Source organism: Prinia subflava, chromosome 8 (assembly GCF_021018805.1).
Source record: "Prinia subflava isolate CZ2003 ecotype Zambia chromosome 8, Cam_Psub_1.2, whole genome shotgun sequence".
Lineage (NCBI taxonomy): Eukaryota > Metazoa > Chordata > Aves > Passeriformes > Cisticolidae > Prinia > Prinia subflava.
In genome coordinates this window covers 7,115,270-7,132,809 of record NC_086254.1, presented here as the reverse complement: position 1 = coordinate 7,132,809, position 17,540 = coordinate 7,115,270, and the positions used below count along the sequence as shown (strand labels likewise).

Below are 17,540 nucleotides of genomic sequence, written 5' to 3'. Positions count from 1 at the left end.
GTGGGATCCCTACTGATGTCCCTGGTGTGTCCTGCAGGCATCCCGGGACCTGGCACAGATGAATGACCTCCAGGCACAGCTGGAGGAGGTCAACAAGGAGAAGCAGGAGCTACAGGAGAAGGTGAGGAGGCACCCTGAGTGAAGCCAGGGCAAAGGGGGGCACCTAGAGACCCACTGCCCACACCATGAGGGGCCTCTGCACTGTGGGAGTGTAGAGCAGTCCCATGGGAAGCTCTCCATCAGGATGGGAGCAGCATGGCCAGCAGCTCTCCTCCAAGACAGCGTGGCAGAGGGGGCAGGGTGATTGTGGTTGAGGCTGAGGCTGTGCCCTCTCCCGCAGCTCCAAGGTCTGCAGAGCCAGCTGGAGTTCCTGGAGCAATCCATGGTGGACAAGTCACTGGTGAGCCGGCAGGAGGCCAAAATCCGTGAGCTGGAGACGAGGCTGGAGTTCGAGAGGACACAAGTCAAGCGCCTGGAGGTAGTCACAGCGCTTTCCCTCTGCTCCAGCTGGGACAGGGGTGCAACAGGACCACCACAAAGCTGCCTGAGGGTCTTCTGAGTGCCTCCTCTCCCCAGGACCCCCCACACTGCAGCCCTCCCTCTCTGGCAGCCCATCCCTGTCTCCACAGGGAAGGCTCCCTGCAAGCACTGATAACAGTAATCCACCGCCCAGCCCGGCAAAGTGCTGCTCTTTCCCTGCATCGACTTAGGGAAATTATAGACTCCCCAGTCCCGCAAACGCAGCCTGTTTTATATTCTGCCTCCGCAGCTCTGCCGGGGAGCGCGGCAGCTTAGCTCTCCTCTTCATATTTTCCAAGCTATTATTTCCTTCTCCACTCTCTCTGCCGGGGCCATAAATATGCAGTGGCTGGCTCAGTGGCTGGGGGAGAACGGGAGCTATTTTTTCCCCTACGTTACATGTTTTAATTACTTCACACACAGTTAAATCTATTTTTCCAATTCAACAAAGCCCTTGCTGTCGTTGTGCCCCTTCCCTGGCCCTGGGAGGGAGCGGTTTCTCCTCCGTCTCAGTGTGTAAATTGATTTGGGGCAGGATCCATCCTCGCATCATCCCCTGGTGGGTGTGGGGGTGAGGGCAGACCTGCAGGGTGGGAGGTCTGGGGGGGCTTTGGGGTGACCCCGCTGCTCGGCAGAGCCTGGCCACGCGGCTGAAGGAGAACATGGAGAAGCTGACGGAGGAGCGGGATCAGCGCGCGGCCGCCGAGAACAGGGAGAAGGAGCAGAACAAGCGGCTGCAGCGGCAGCTCCGTGATGTCAAGGAAGAGATGGGCGAGCTGGCCAAGAAGGAGGCGGAAGCCAGCCGTAAAAAACACGAGCTGGTGAGGCACCCATGACAGGGCTGGGCAGGGGACAAGGGGGTGTTCCCTGAAGAGCTCGGCTCATCCCACTGCCTCCCCGCAGGAGATGGACCTGGAGAGCCTGGAAGCCGCCAACCAGAGCCTGCAGTCAGACCTGAAGCTGGCCTTCAAGCGCATCGGGGACCTGCAGGCGGCCATCGAGGATGAGATGGAGAGTGACAGCAACGAGGACCTCATCAACAGGTGAGAGCACCTGCGCCCAGCTCCTGCGCGTCTCTGGGCGTCACCGCTTCCCCTCGCCACTTCAGAAATGCCACAGGGACCCCTTGGCTCTGCCTGGCCCTGGCAGGATGCTGTCTGTGCATCCACCCATGCGTCGTGCACACACGCATCTGTCCGTGCACCCGTGTCTGTCCATCCGTGCATCGGGCACCTGTGCACACAGGCATCAGTCCATGCATCTGTGCATCCATCCCTGCGTCCACCCGCAGCCCCCATGAGCTTCAACCACTTGTGGAGGTGCCTGAAATGCATCCAGGATCCTGCCAGCTGGCTGGAAACAGCCCAGAGAGCCCCAGGAGCCAAGGCAGCACAAGCTGGCAGGAGGTTTGGGATGCTGGGATCCAGCCCAGCCCAGGATAGAATTATAGAATCATACAATTGTTTAGGTTGGGAAAGACCTCTGAGATAATCGACTCCAGCCATTAACTCAGCATTGCTATATTAGCACTAAATCATGTCCCCAGGTGCCACATCCACATATTTCTTAATGCTTCCAGGGAATAACTCTGCCACTTCCCTGGACAGCCTGTTCCAATGCCTGACGGCCCTTTTGGTGAAGGAATTTTCCCTAATATCCAATCTAAACCTCCGTGGCACAACTCGAGGCCATGTCTTGTCTTGTTGCTTGTTCCTTGGGAGCAGTGCCTGACCCCCCTTCGGCTACAACCTCCTTTTGGGAAGTTGTAGGGAGTGAAAAAGTCCCCCTTGATCCTCCTTTTCTCCTTCAGGCTGACCCTCCCCAGCTCCCTCAGTTGCTCCTCATCAGACTCATGCTCCAGACCCTTCCCCAGCTCTGTTGTCTTTCTTTGGATACGCTCCAGCACCCTGCCTGGGATGCTGGGATTCAGCTGGGTGCAACCCCACTCCAGGGCCACAGGGCAGCCTCACCTCCCTCACCTGACCCTTCCCCAAAGTTTAATTTGCCCATATCTTGTTTCCCACCCATTTGGTTTTACTTTTAAATTTATTTTGCTTTCATTTGATTTCTTTTCTGTTGTGTTTCTCCCCTCTCCGACCCTGCCCCCTCCAACCCCTCCCAGTTTGCAGGACATGGTGGCAAAGTATCAGAAAAGAAAGAGTAAACTGTGAGGAGCATCTCTTTCCTTCCTCCCCTCCCCTAACCCCCACCTCACCCCCAGGGGCCGGGGTCCCGCATGCCACTGGCCCAAGTCTGCATGCCCTAACAGCACCCACGGCACGGCACATAACCACATCCCACGCATGGGGACGGGATGAGCCCCTGGGATGGGGTGGGGGGTGATGCTCTGCCGTGGCTGGTGACAAATGTGTCAGCGTGGGGCAGCAAAGGAGCCCTGCTGCCACTAATTAATACCCCCACCCGTGGTCGCTCCCGCGACCCGGAGCCTGCTTAACTAACGGCACGTTTTCCTGGACATAAACTGTGTTTGATGTGGAGCTTAATTCCATTGGTCAGAAAACCTTAGCTGCCCCCAGAGCTTGTTTTGGGGGCTTGTTGGGGTTTTTTTTTTGGTGTCATTCTGTGGTTTTTTGTTGGTGTTTTTTTTCCCCCCAAGCCCAACGTTGCCTGGATGTATTGCAGGGGAGGGAGATGCGCAGGATGGAGAGCGGCTCGTTGCTCTGAATTTAAAAAGAGAAGGATTCATGTACAGGGTCTATCCCAGCCTGTCCCTTGTGCTGTTTGCCTTCACTCCCAGGCAGGGAATAAGCCCAAAACCAGGCAGATAAAAGGCCATTTAAGATCCTGTGATACATCCCATCCCTTCCTTGGAGTGGCCTGGTGGGAGTGGGGTGACGAGAGGGGACCACACTGCTTCAATTTCCGTATAGATCCCGGCGGTGCTGCCATAACCCTAATGAAAGCAGTAAGCGGTGAGGTATTAAGAGAGATTTATTCAGGGATGCTTTTAACGTGGAGGAATGGATTTTGCAATGCAGACAGCACCTTCTTTCTAAAGGCAATCAATATGGTTACGAACGGCCGCTATAAATTAGATGGTTTAAGCCAGATAGGGCTTTTTTTTACGCCGAGACGTAAATCAGGGGCTCTCGGGCACGGCAGGGCTGTAAATCTGCCCGCTGTGCTCCCGCGCCCGCCGTGCTGGAGTCGTTTCTGTTCCGCCTGCTAAACTCCTGTTTACCCGGGGCCATCAGCATTGCTCTTCCTTGCTGTAATTCTGCACTCGACGGCGGCCTATAAAATGAACCCACTTATTTCCTTCCCAATCCTGGAGCTGGAAATCTCCTGTGTTTCCGGAGCTGTGCTCTGCCTGCTGCCCCGGAGCCAGGCCTTGCTGTCTCCAGCTTTGGAGCCATGCAGTGACAGGGAGATGTTGGGCAGAGGGTGCAGGAGCCCCTTGGGCAGCCACAGGGGAGGTTTGGGGGTGTTTCAGGGAGCCCCTGGCTTGCAGGTTGAACTATGTGAGTGCAGATTATGTCCCAGAGATGGAGCAGAACTGTAGGATGGGGTTTCACCCATGCCAGGGTACACAGGCAGTGGGTACTGGAGGGGTTCAGTGCCTTCCAGTGCACTTCCATCCCTCCAGCACCCAAAACTTCACCACCCCTTGCTGACCTCTTGCTTTCTTCCACCCTGACCCGCTCCTCCGGCAGCGACGGTGACTCAGATGTGGACTCAGAGCTGGAGGAGCGTGTGGATGGGGTGAAGTCTTGGCTCTCCAAGAACAAAGGCTCCTCCAAAGCGCTCTCGGATGACGGCAGCCTGAAGGGCAGCAGGTGGGTGCAGGGCTGGGCTCGGGGCTGGCAGGCAGAGGACAGGCTGAGCTGTGCTGGGACATGGACAGGGCTGGGTGGGTGCCCTTGGGATGTGGCATTTGGTGCTGTGTTCCCACCTGGATGGCCAGGGAAGGGTTAATGCTGGTGAGCAGCTTCATCTCCACTGGGGACACATGTCCCCCCATCCAAGGGGACCTCCTTGGTCCCCATTCCCTCATCCCACCCTGGAGGCATATGGGGCATCCACAGCCCTTCCCCATCTGCCTCCCCAGGGTTTGCAGTGCTGGGCTTTAGCTCTGTGCAGCATTCCATCACTCCAGGACTGATTCCCTGCTCCATCCTGCCCTCCTCTGCAGCCCCACACATCCCTCCCCACAGCTCTCAGAAAATGTTGGCAGAGGTGGGTGACATGCCCAGGTGCACCTACGGCATGGGGCTGGGGCACACAGCCCCACTCCCCTTCCCCTTGGAAAACACTTGCCTGCTGAGCGCAGATTGCTTTCATCCAAACCCAATTTCCTAGCAGGGCTCCAGGAGTCCCAGGGGACTCCCTCCCTCTGCCGAGCAGGGGGGAAAGATCTGAGCCGGTTTCTGTTAATTGGTTTAATTTATCCAGCGGTGCAGATGTAAAACATTTTGTTATTGGAGATAATTCCACCTTTTCTGAAGTCGGGAATCAAACGCAGCGGCTCCAGGTAGCCAACAATGAAATAAATTGAAGGCAACACTTTAAAGGGGAATCAAAGTGCTGGGCTAGAACAATTCCCACATTTACATGACATTTTTTCCACGATGCCATTTCCCGCTGACGCAAATTGCCGAGGCCGCCTCGCCGGCCCCTCCTTCGCCCGCTCATCTCCGTGTCTCTCTTGTCTCCCCGGTGCGTGCGGGGCCGCGGTGCCGCGGCACAGGTCAGCCCCACCGGACGGCCCCGAGCCCGAGGAGCGGCCGGTGTCGGTGCTGAGCTCCCTCAGCTACAGGAAGCGGCCGGGCCTCAAGGACACCATAGGCGGCCGCGGGGATGAGCAGACGCTGTTCAGCGCCCTGGGCGAGCGGCCGCCCTCCCCCGAGCGCCCTCCGCGCAGGGCGGCCCGCGGCGCAGAGCCCCAGGACCGGGCGGCCGTCATCGCCCGCGCCTTCGCCGACGCCAGCGGCCGGGCTCGCCAAGGGCTGGACAAGCGCTGGTCCCTCTCGGCCACCGACGTAGAGAAAGCCTCTGTGGCCTCGGCCCCAGTGAGCCGCGTCTCCTCCGCCTCCTGGCGCGGGCTGGAGGACGGCGATGATGGGGACGAGGGATGCTCGGTGCTGAGCTTCGCCCTCTCCAGCCCCGGCAGCTTGCGGAGCCGGCGCGGGGGCCCCGAGGGCCGCCCCGAGTCGCGGCTCTCCGTGGCCCGCAGCCGCCTGGATGAGGCGGACGAGGGATCCCGCGGGCAGCCCCTCTTGGGGCGCAGCTTCTCTGTGCCGCCGCGGCCCCGCAGCGCAGCCTCCGAGGAGGAGGCTCCTGGGGACGCCCGTCCCGTGCGGCACCGCTCCTACCTCGACCCCGACCTGGAAGCCGCCATCCAAGAGGTGCTGAGTTACCGCCCGCTGCGGGCCGGGGGCTACTCCAGCCCCGAGGCTGACTCGGGGGACGACGGCCGGAGTGTCCGGAGCGTCAGGAGTGTCCGCAGTGCGGCCCCCCTGGGCGCCGCTGACCGCCCCTCCGGCAACCTGCGCCGCTCCGCGTCCGCCCTCGACTTCTCCCGGCACACCTGCCGCTGCCGCAGCAGCTCGGGCTCCTCCGAGGAGGAGGAGGAGCGGAAGAAGAAGAGCTCCAAGAAGCGTGCCAAGAAAAGCAAGAAGAAATCCAAGAAGAAGAAGAAGAAGCAGCAGTCATCATCCGAGTCCAGTTCCTCCTCCGAGTCCTCCTCCGGCTCCACCAGCTCCTACCGGAGCACCTCCAGTGTCAAGAAGGGCCCGCGGGCAGCGGGGAGCGAGGAGCCCACACGTCCTGCCCGGGGCAAGAAGGAGGAGAAGCAGCGGAAGAAGCAGGTGGACAACCTGATGATGAAATACCTGTACCGTCCCGAGAGCGACTGAGGCAGGAGGTGGGAGCGGTGTGTGCCGTGCAGCATGAACCTCCCCGTGTGCCACTAACCGCTCGTCCTAACCCTCTCCGGACTCCGGAGCTCTCCTCTGCCGGCATGGGGCACCCCGGCATGGGGCAGCCCTCTGTGCCTGCAGCAGCCCCGCTTTGGGGTGCTGCGGGGCATCCCCAGCGCATCTCCATCCGTGGAGAGATCCCCGGCATGGCCGCGGCGGGACCGGCAGGATGCAGCGTGCTCAGCATTAGCAGCTGCGGGACACCAGGGAGTGCTAATCCCTTCCTGGCTCCCCAGCCATCGGCCAGGACACAGCTGGATTTATTCCTTCAGGAAATTTTTAAGGGTTTGATGGGCAGCATAGCCCTCAGGAGCAGAGGGGAGTGGGATGGGTACTAACAAGCACCCACTGCAGTGTGTGAGCATGGTGAGGGGGGACCCAGGTTGGGCTGCTGGAGCTCAGAGTTGCCCTGTGCCCTGTTGAGTGCCTGTGATGGGAGTTTGGGGTGTGAATGGTGTCAACCTGCAGAACTCCAGAGCTCTGCACTCTGTTTGGTGCAGAGAGGGTGTGTTTGGGCTCACTGGCAGTGATTTCAGAACAGGCTTCATCCTTTCTGATGGCTTGGATGGGAGAATGGCTGGAGGAAGGGAAAGAAGCCTTTAGTAAGTGTGGTCACCTTGGGCTGCCTGTCCCAGAGGAAGGGAAGGCATCATGGGATCCTGGGGAGCAACATCCCCAGCACCCAGCCCTGGGCTCGGGTACAACCAGGACGCTCAGTCAGGGTGTCTGGGAGCCCTGGAGCCTTTTCCTGGGCAGGCTCACCTCAGCCCCACTGCAGAGCAGGGGCTCAGCTCAGCACAGCGAGGAGTTGTTTGCAGTGAGGCATGTCCCAAATATCTCGGAAAGAATAAAAAAGGAGGCAATCAAGGCTCCATCCAGCTGGCTGCCAATGTGCTGGCTCACCGCAGCTCCCACTGCAGCCGGAGGGGAGCCGTGCTCAGCAGCCAAGCCGTGCTGGGGACACGGAGCCCCTCTGACCCCGCTCTCTCCCACAGCCCCACGAGCTCCCGGCACACCTTCACCTACGACAGATGGGACGATGAGCAGGACGCCGGGGACAGCACACGTCGCTCCTCCCGCAGCTCCCCCAGTGCCAGCGAGGCGGAGAGCCGGGCTGCCGAGACCCCCGCCTAGCCCCCCACCACCACTTCCCGCCGCCCCGGGGACACTCAGCCCCGGGGACAGCCGGTATTTCTTCTGCGCGGGGTGGGGGAACACACGCAGCCGCCCCCCGGCTCCAGCCATGGGAGGAGCAGCCCGGCCGGCTCGCTGGCTGCACCCTCCACCCTCCCACCTCCTGCCTGTCCTTGGCGGCAGAGTCGGCTGCTCCGGCACCCGGGATTTATTCCTCAGTGCCTGCTGGCTCCTTGTTTTATAACTTAAACTCCCCCCTCCGGCAGCCTGCCGTCCTCTTACACCCCTTTTAGTTGAGCCAAAGACGTCTCTCGCTGGCCGGGCCCTGGGGAGCAGCCACCCGGCAGCCGGGAAGGGGATATGGGGACAGGGTCCCACGTGCCCACCTGGATTTTTGTCACCCCCCCAGCCCCCCACCTCTGCCTGGCTGTTTTGCACTAGCCCAGCTGTGCATCTTCCCCCACCCCCTTTACTTTCAGTATGAAAATAAACGTCATTTCTGGCTGGTGATACTGGCTGCTGCCTGCTTCATGTGCCTGGGGGGGTCTCTCTGTTTTTGGAGGGTGTTTGCATGGTGCAAGGGTCTGATGGAATGCATCCAGCCCCAGCAAGGATACAGGGCTTCATGGAAAGGCCGAGCCTGGCCTCTTCCCTGAACCTGCTGCACCCATGGGTGCTGGGGAGGGGAGGGGGAACCCCTCGTGGGTGCCAGCACTGAATCATTTATCAATCTTCATAAATATGCAGATGAGCAGCGGGACAGAGGCTCTGCCTGCTGGCGTTAAATAATTAACGCGGAGGAGATGATGGTGCGCGTTGCTGGCTGCCTGCGCGCCTCAGCCTCGGTCCCGGCCATGTGCTGTCCCTGTGCCACGTGCTGTGCCCTGCCCCAGTGACACCCTGCACCTTGGGGACCCCCCTCGCTCCTTGGCAGGTTGTTTCCCTTTCCCCACCATCTCTTGGAAGCACACAGGCCAAGCTCGGTGCTCGCTGCCATAAAGCCACGCTGCGCTAATGCGCTTTCATTAAGTGGGAGCGATCTAATGATAATAAAATGGCACATTTAACATTAAAACATTTAACTTGACTCCTAAGCGAGTGTGTCTCTGCGCGCTGCTCCAGCTCCATCTTCATGAGGGTGACAAAGCTTCTTAATTTGTTCCCCAGGAGTGGGTGCTTGGTAGAGATGGCTTGGCACCGCATGGCACGGGGGATGCTGGGGCACTGGGATGTGGGGAGGCAGGGTACCAGGGTGCAGGGATGTGGGGCAGCAAGGATGCCAAGGTGCTGGGATGGTGGAATATGGGGACATGGGGATGCAGGGTATCAGGGGTGCAGGGTTGGAGGAGTGCAGCATGTTGGGAGTCCCCAGGGTGCAGGGAGATGGAGATACATGGGTTGGAGGTGTACTGGGTGTGAGGACACTGGGATGCAGGGACACAGGATGTGCGATGCCATGAGAGCACATCTGGAAGCCCACACCTACTGTGCAGCCCCAAGCACACCGGGGAAACGAGTGATGGCAAAGTGGGTCATGTTGTAGGATGGCTCCTCGCCCAGGCTCAGCTCACACAGCAATTTCCCCACCACTGGTGCCAGCTTGAACCCATGGCCTGTGGGAAGGAGAGGGAAGGTGGGGACACAACCATCCCCACAACCCCAGGCAGCTCTGGGGTGCAGGATTGGGGGCTTGGCTGCCCTCGCCTACCTGAGAAGCCTGCGCCAATGACGATGTTGCTGAACTTGGGGTGCCGGTCCAGGATGAAATCTTCATCTGGAGTGTTCTGGGGAGCCAGGGTGTGAAAGTGAGGAGACAGGGTGGGGTCCACCTAGGGGTGGGGGAAGGCTCAGGACCCAGATGCCTGGATCTGTTCCCCAGGGGAAGTCTCACCGTGTAGAGGCAGGTCTCCATCACCGCTGGTTGGGTCTCCAGCCCGGGCAAATAGCTGCTGATGAAGCTGCTCAGGACGTTGATGTCAGGGCGGGGGGCACTCGAGGAGACCTGATCCCGCTTCTCTGGGTCAATGGGGCTGCCATGGTGGTGACACACCTGGAGGACAACTGGTCAGGGTGGGCTGGTTAGGGAATCCCTCCACCTTCCACTGTGCCCAGCTCACCTTCATCAGACCTGGGTACTCAATGGAAGGCAGGCCGTAGATGCCGTGGGGGGCTTGGCTCAGCCCCAGGGTCAAGAAGCAGGGAGTGACAGTGCCCAGGCCGGCGCTCCCAGGCTGCTTCTCCCTCCAGTAGCAGACGTCGATGCGCAGGGGCTGCAATCACTCCATTAGCTCTGGCCATGGCTGTGCCACCCCCTCTTGTGCCACATCCTTACCTGCAGCGGCAGGCGGAGACCCAGCTGTTCCACAAAGGCACCGGTCCAGGGTCCAGCCGTGATGATGAGCCGGGGGGCTTTGTACACCCCAGAGGTGGTGGTGACAGTGACCGTGGCCCCAGGTTTGATGCGCAGCACCTTCTCCCCATCCCGCAGGGTGCCCCCGTGCCGGCGAAACTCCTCCTGCGTTGGGAAGGGTGACAGGAGGTGGCTGTGAGGATAGAGCCAGGGCCCCCCCATCCCATCCCAAACCATCCCATCCCAAACCATCCCATCTCATCCCAAAGCATTCCGTCCCCTCAGCAGCACCTACCTGCACAGCCCGCAGTGCCCGGTCAGCGAAGAGCACCCCGGCAGAGCTGTCCAGCACGGCCACCTGGCCAGCTTGCAGCCGGAAGCCGGGGAAGCGCTGGGCCAGCGCCGCAGCGTCGAGGACCTCGCCACCACCCAGGCTCCTCCTGCAGGCCTCCAGCTCCGGCTCTCCCGGCGGCCCCAGCAGCACCAGTCCGGTCTGCCTGCATCCCATCAGTCACGTCAGCTCGCCCTGCTCCCCCTCCCTGTACACACCGCCCCCAGCTTGCGTTGCCCCTGGGGGAAACTGAGGCACGGTGACACCAGTGATACTCTGGATGTGCTACACCCTGGTGCTGGGGGATGAGGGTGACAAGGGCAGAATGAGATGCATGGGGAGGGTCTGGACACTGACATCACACTCTCCCCCACTAAATACAGCAATGCCATCAGCCCTGACCCCAGCACCGGAGGATCATTTAAATGCTCATTTCCTTAATGACATTTCCTTCATGGAGCCCCCAAAATTACCAGGAACTGGCAGCTGCCTGCCAAGGAAGCCGCATCCCACCCAAAGGTCACATCCCAGTCCCGCGGGGAGGGGACCGTGCCCGACGGTGGCTGCGTCCCTGTCCCCATCACCTGTAGAGGGTGGTGCCGGTCTCTGCCTCCAGCTGCTGCCAGAGGCGGAAGCAGTCGGGCATCATGCGGGAGTAGTACTCCTGGGGATAGGCGCTGCGGATGATGCGGCTCTGCCCGTGCGAGCTGCCCCGAGAGTGGGGCAGGAGGAACTGTGGGGCAGAGAGGACATGGGGGTGACCCCAGACACCGCCACCGTCAGCCCCGCCAGCCCCAGGTACACCAGCGCCGTGCGGCAGAGGGCACCGCGGGACACAGCCGGTCCTGTCAGCCACGGCACTGGGAAACGGCAGGAAACGGGGACCTGGAGCTGGGGACAGGGGGACCTGGCGCCGGGGACTGCAGTGCCAGCACTGGCTCTGCTCCGTGCCACAGTGGAGAGCAGCCAGGTCTGCAGGCAGCCCGCCCCAGCCTGTTGGGAATGGGGACATGGCAGAATGGGGTCACCATACCTGCTCCAGCAGCAGAGTGTCCTTGTGGCGCTGGGCCAGATGGTAGGCAGTGAAAGAGCCCTGGATGCCCGCCCCAATGACAATGACATCGTAGGTGGACTTCTGGGGCTGGCTTGGGGCAGACATGTCTGTCCTCGTCCCTGCTTCTGTCTCTGTGGCCGCTGGGGTGTGAGCCAAGGGGAGGAACGGGGCAGAGTCCAGCCAAGCCGAGAGGGTGGTGGAGCCTTGGCCAATTTCCAGCTTTGTGGGGACACAGGGGCCTCGTTTTTCCTACCCCTTGGGGCCAGCCAGGCAGGAACATTCTCATTCTCCCACCAACACCAGCACCTGGTCCCACCAGGGCGGGCAGTTCAGCTGATCAGAATGAACGGGTGGCATAGATGTGAAGGAAAACTGCTCCAAATAAATCCCCCTTTCCTCTGGTCACTGCTGGCTCCAGCTGTGGTGGGACACAGGGCTTCCATTTGTGTGCCAATGGGAAACCCCTCCTTGCTTCCAGGCAAACAGGGCTTTTTTTCCTCCAGCACAATTTATTACAGCCATAAACCATTTTGTTGCCATCTTTTGTTGTTATTTTTTTTTAACTGGAGATAGGGGTGATTTAGGGCTCACCAGAGCTGCCAGGATGTGGCATGGTGGATTTTGTAAATGTCTAAAATTTTGGGGTGTGACTGGGGCTTGGGGAGAATGCCTTGGAGTGGAGGATAACACAGGCAGGGGCTGCCAGTTTTGCCCACTGCTGTCCCATGCTGCCTGACAGCTAATTAGGGGAATTAATTTACTCTGGCTTCTGTGGTGTAAAAGGCATTATTTACTGGTTAATTGTCTTTATTACAAAATGTTAAATATCATTATTTATTTTGCCGCTTGCCTCTGGTGATGAATGAAGAAATCAGGGAGCACTGGAGGCTCCCACCAGGTCAGAGGGACACCCCGACACTGCGCAAAGGCAGAACTGGCAGCTCACAGAGATGGGGAGGTGAGAGGAGGAGGATGGGCAGCACAGGCAGAGGTTGGGGGGCCCCCCAGACCCCTCATCCACCCCACTGCCCACGACCAGTGCTGCAATGAGTGCATCCCAGTCTCAGCATCACCACAATGCCCAGGGCTCTGCCTCGCACAGGGCCCCATTAAATCAGCACATCCTCACTCGCCTTTGATGTACAAATAATTCAGCAATTTCCCTGGGTTTCAGCTGACTTTTTTTTCGCTTTGAATAGCCCCTCTACTTGCTCTTCCTTTTTTGCTGAAAAGATGAAGAATAATTAATTATCCGTGAAACGTTAAATGGTAAAAATGAACTCCTCTCCCGTTAGCAGTGTGGTAATAGAACGGATGGAAAAGCCTCACTTGTGAGGTTACAGAGATGGTGAGACCTTTGGTGGGATGCAATTACCATCCCCAGGGTTCTGTGGGACCCCTCAAGCCACTGCTTTTGATCTGCAGGTGACCCCCAGCAGGCCCAAACCCAGGCATCACGGAGGTCTGCATCCCCAAAGCCCAAAAAGCAGCTGCAGGATTACAACTTGCCTTAGGGTGAATTTTTGGGGGGCCCCCCAGCCCTGTGCCAAGGTCTCCATCATCCCTGCCATGTCCTCTTCACCTGGGTTTATCCTGACTGCAAGCAATGCTTGTGGCAGCAAGAAATCCATTTCCCTAAGCAGCCGGCGTGGGTCAGGAGAGCTCAGTAAAAATGAAATATTCCCTGTGTGGGCTGGGTGGATGGATGGGGAAACTCAGGGCTGGCAATGGCGTGGGGAGGGGGAAATGGGGGCTTGGGGAACTGCCTGGTACAGGCTGTGAGAGCTGCCCCAGATCCACGTGGTGCTGGGGAAATGGGTAACGAGGAACTTTGGCCAAGGCTGGGCAAGGATCAGATGAGATCTGATAGGTGCTGTACTCTGCACCAACTGCACCCTTTTCATCCACTGTACACGAGGCCAAAGGTTTCCCAAAATCCCATCATCCATCTGTGCCAGCCTCATTTTTCACCAAGCACAAACCAACACTTAAAAAAGAATTAGGGAGCAACGCTGTTCCCCAGGGAGCCGAGGCAAACACAGCATCCTTCTCTCCCAGCCGCAACATGTCGTCTCCACGCACGCTTGCCCCCATTTTCCTCCCCAGACCTCTCCACTTCCAATCCTTTGATGGCACCTGCAAAGGATTGTTTGTTTTTTGTCAAAACCAACAGCGGCTGAAGGCAGCCCTTCATTAGCAGTCCAGGTACATGCCTGGGGAAGCATCAGGCAGATTAAAATTATTTGAATATCATAATATTAGAAACTTCAATTTGGCCTCAAAATGCTCATCTTCCGAGCCCTACCAGGGCTTTGCTGCATTAAACATTGATGGTGCTACCGGCGGATCAAAGTTTTGGGTTTAGAGCTGAAAGAGCTTTGCGGGAGAGCCGGCAGCACCCCTGGGATGAGGAGGATCCCGGCACAGCTTCCAGCCCCGCTCCCACCACAGCCGTGGGGCTGGGGCACAACAGACAGTGCCACAGGGTTGGTGGCACGCAGCCCATGACGTGGGACTGGCTGCTGCTCTGCTCTTGGCTCCCCACGCCAAGCCATGCCATTCTCCACGGCAGGAGTGATGCGTGTCGGCAAAGCAGGACCTGGGATTAAAATTAAACCCCCAGCGGAGCTGGCTGCGTGGGCTGTGTGTGCAGCGGGGCTGGCCGGGCTGCGGGGGATCCGGCGAGGCGAAGCCATCTGGGCTTTTGGAGGGATGGGGAGGGGGTTATTAAACAAAGAGATGGGTTTTTTTATATTTTTAACACCCGCAAGAGCCGTCCATCAGCCAACATGGAGCTGCTCTGTGCCGGTGCCAACACCATCTGCCCACTGCAGGGCTGGCTGCCCTCCGGGACCCCGAGGCCGGGGGCTGGGGAGGGGCTGTTGGACCCCACCATGAAGAATACCGGCCCTTCTCTGTGCTGTTCCGGGTCCAGTATCTCTGCTCGGGGGATGATGAGCCCAGCCCTAATTTGGGTTATTTCGGGATGGGGAAGGGCAGCTGGGGTGGGCTGTGGTGAGAGTTCTGTAGGGTAGGGAGGTAGGATATGGTGAGGTGGGCACCGAGCCCCTTTCCCACAGCCCTTGGCGGCTCCCACCCCGAAGGGTTGCCGAGATTCGGGGAGAAAGGGGGGATTAGGCGATCCCCCTCCCCCAACCTTCATCTCCAGCTTCATCAGGCGCCGCACTCGAAGAGTTACGGCGTGGGGGTGGGGTAGCAGGGAGGAGCCCCCCCCCGCCCCCAGCCTGCGGGATTGGAGGGCGCCTCTCTCGGAGAGTTACGGCGAGGGGTGGGTGGGGGGAGGGCCCCCTCCCTCCGTCCCTGGAATTAGCGAGCGCCTCACTTGGAGCATTACGGCCGCCCCCCCGCCCTGTCCCTGGGATTGGTGTGCGCCGCGCTCGGAGCATTACGGCGGGGGGGGGGGCTGAGGGGGAGGCGGGGAGAGCCCCCCCCGATCCTGGGATTGGTGTGCGCCGCGCTCGGAGCATTACGGCCCCCCTCCTCCGCCGTCCCCGGTATCGGCGGGCGCCGCTCGGGGCGCCGCCGCCGCCGCGCCCGCAGCGGAGCTGTCCGCGGTGCTGACCGCCGCCGGCCATGGGCCCGCCGCCCGCGCTGCTCCTGCCGCTCCTCGCCGCGCTGCTCCGCGCCCCGGCACACGGTAAGCGCCGGCCGACACCCCGGGTCATCCCTGCCCTGCACACCGACCACCCTTCGGTACCGGGTGGCCTCAACCCGCCCCCGTCGCCGTCAAACTTTGCCAACTCGTGCTCGCCCCCCGGTGCGGAGGGGACGCTCCCCGTTTTCCCCCGGTGAACCGAGAATCCCCCCTCCCTCCCCGTTATCCGCCCCACCGCCACCCCCTCCGGGGACGCGCACAGCGCTTTGCAGCCGGGCTGGTGCAACGCCGCCCCCGGCAGGCTCCGGCGGCAGCCCCTCCGCCGGTGTTACCGGCGGGGGGAGCATCGCTGCGCCGGGGGCTGGGCAGGCACGGCGGGACCCGCTCCCGCGGTCACCGAGCCCTTCGAGCCACCCTCAGGCTGGCTGTGCCGTGAGCCGGTCCCTCGGTGCGGTCCCCGCTGCCGGGTGGGGGGCTCTGGGGACATTTGGTTCTTTCCCCTTCTCTTCCCCGTTGGGGTGACCCCTCCAGCTCCGCGGGGGACGCGGGGGACGCAGGGGTGGCGGGTGTTGGTTTGCCATGGAGAGCAGCCAACACCCAGCTCGGCTCCTTGTCTCTGCCACCCGTGGGGCACCGGCAGCCTCGATGCCTCGTGGCTCTGCTGCCCCAAAAACGGGATTGGGGCCCCTCCGAGGCTTGAGGAGACCGGTCAGGGATTGCGGTGCCCCGGGGCACTGTGGCCGTGCAGGGGGCGATGTGCGGGTGGTGGTCCAGCCCTGCTGGCCCCGGCAGGATGCGGGATGTGGGCACCGGCTGCAGGCAGCAGCCGTGCGGGGAGTTACATAAACTCCCCATCTGGCAGCGGAGCCCAGCCGGGGAAGGGCGCCCTGGTCCTGCGCCCGCTGCTATTCCCAGCTCCTTCTGCCGCCTGGGGCTGCTGCCACAGCCTTCTTTCTTGGGAAAGGGAGTGGATGGGGACAGTAAGTGGGGCAATGACACGGCACCCTCATCTCCTGCCCTGCTGGGGGGGGCAGCAAAACTGGAATGGGGGGTCCATGTCGCTGGCTCTGTCCTGGGAGCAGGGTGCTGAGCAGGGCAGATTTCCCCCAAGAGAGGCTGGTGCTTACTATGTCAGTTTAATGATTTCTAATGAGCAATTACCTCTAGTCAGTCCCCTAATTTCTGAATATCAATAAAGTTAATTAAACACTGCATGTGCATTTCCCAGAGTCTTAAAAGTAGGGATGCCCTGGGAGGTGCAGAGCTTTTCCCAGGGCTGGGACCCATGGGGTCTTGTCCACCCTGCATCCCTTTATCACGTACTGGGAGCTGCCTGTGTGGCTCGTGCCTCAAGCTCCCCATCCTCCATCAGGCAGGGTGCCCAGGCAGCACCCAGGGTTCCATGCAGCACTGCCATGCTCAGTGTCACTGTGGCCTTGACTTGGCATAGATGGGCTGGCGCATGAAGGGGATGAGCCACGGGTCTGAGGGACACAGGGTCAGGGAGCCTTGGACTCCTCATCCAGGTTGGGGACCTTGGTGATGTGGTCTGAGCGGTGGCAATGCAGGGTCTGATCCTGTCTTTCTCCTGCCCCAGCTTTGGGGAACCACCAGTCCCTGATGTCCACTGGGATTTACCCCAGAAGAAAGTGGGGTATGGACCCCATGACACTGGTGCAGCCCAGGGATTTGGTGCCAGGCACAGCTCCATCAGCCCTGCCCCACTGCAGCCCCTCTCCCCAGCTCTCCAAAGCCACAGCAGGCCAGGCATTTTTTGTGGGAGTCATCTTGGCTGTGCTGGAGGGAGCTCCTTGTAATTTGGGGTCCTGGCAGTCTGGCGCATTAGGAAGCAGCACAGGGCCTGGCTGTGCCCCCATGAGCTGTGCCACAGCATCCAGCATCAGCACTGTGCCCATAGGGGTGACGTATCTGGGGGACATGGTGCCCCTGGGGGTGTGGGTGCTGGCTGGGGTCCCGGTGTGAGGAGGGGGCTGGGGAGGGAGGCGGGCGCCCGCTCCGGTAATTAACGGCGCGTGTGCTCGTGCCCTGCGTGCCTCGGAGGAGTTCGTCACCGCCACGCTGCCGTGCCGCCAGGCCAGGATTATCTGGATAATGCTCTTAAGCCAGGGAGCGGGAGGGCAGGGCTGTCCCGCGGGGATGTGGGGCGCAGGCTGAGCCAACCACCCCCACCGCTGCCCGGGAGCCTGATTGCCGCAGGGATCGTCTGTGGGTTTGCAGTGGCGGGGATGAATCCAGCGAGGGGTGCTGTGCCAGGCAGGGCTGCCAGGCAGAGCCAGAGCAGTGGGAATGTGGGGGGAAATGGGGGTGCACAGGAGCTTGGGCAAGGACAAGACAAGGGCAGCCCCCAGGCCTGGTTTGGAGCAGTAAAGAACCCGCCCCTCCTTCTGTGGTGCTGCAGGACCCCCAGGCTGGCACGGGGCTCCTGGGGCTGTCACTCCCTGTGTGCAGCCCCTGCCGGGATGGGGACTGAGGCTGACCCTGGCTGTGGGGTCCCCTGGGAGCACCAACAGCCCCCAGGGGAGGCGGATGAAGTTGTGTCTCCAGCGGCTCTGACGGGAGAGGATAATTTCACCTCC

General features: G+C 60.6%; 2 protein-coding genes across 6 annotated transcripts in view; one reads left to right on the top strand and one right to left on the bottom strand.

The window, feature by feature from the left end:
- MYO18A (myosin XVIIIA) overlaps positions 1-8,102 on the top strand; it is a 31,614-nt gene extending 23,512 nt beyond the window's left edge. For 4 of the 5 annotated variants that reach the window (XM_063402668.1, XM_063402664.1, XM_063402667.1 and 1 more), the window contains 7 exons: positions 38-121; positions 341-478; positions 1,155-1,340; positions 1,423-1,562; positions 2,642-2,686; positions 4,194-4,316; positions 7,454-8,102. In XM_063402668.1, coding sequence (XP_063258738.1) covers positions 38-121; positions 341-478; positions 1,155-1,340; positions 1,423-1,562; positions 2,642-2,686; positions 4,194-4,316; positions 7,454-7,592 — 855 coding nt within the window. In that variant the 3' untranslated portion in view covers positions 7,593-8,102. The remainder of the gene's footprint in view (positions 1-37; positions 122-340; positions 479-1,154; positions 1,341-1,422; positions 1,563-2,641; positions 2,687-4,193; positions 4,317-7,453) is intronic. The other variant, XM_063402666.1, reaches the window with a different exon arrangement.
- Positions 7,874-12,413, bottom strand: PIPOX (pipecolic acid and sarcosine oxidase). The gene is made up of 8 exons (XM_063402676.1): positions 11,307-12,413; positions 10,858-11,006; positions 10,238-10,439; positions 9,925-10,107; positions 9,710-9,862; positions 9,484-9,642; positions 9,301-9,376; positions 7,874-9,205 (listed from the first exon to the last, which is right to left on the bottom strand). The coding sequence occupies exons 1-8, from the start codon at positions 11,430-11,432 to the stop codon at positions 9,075-9,077; spliced, it is 1,179 nt and encodes a 392-aa protein (XP_063258746.1). The 5' UTR covers positions 11,433-12,413; the 3' UTR covers positions 7,874-9,074.
- Positions 12,414-17,540: the final 5,127 nt, after the last annotated feature.

Coding starts and splice junctions, on each gene's coding strand:
- PIPOX (XM_063402676.1), bottom strand. CDS start 11,432: ATGTCTGCCCCAAGCCAGCCCCAGAAGTCCACCTACGATGTCATTGTC. Junction 9,863..9,924: donor GTCTCCGCCTGCCGCTGCAG/GTAAGGATGTGG, acceptor GAGTGATTGCAG/CCCCTGCGCATCGACGTCTG. Junction 9,206..9,300: donor CATTGGCGCAGGCTTCTCAG/GTAGGCGAGGGC, acceptor TCCTTCCCACAG/GCCATGGGTTCAAGCTGGCA.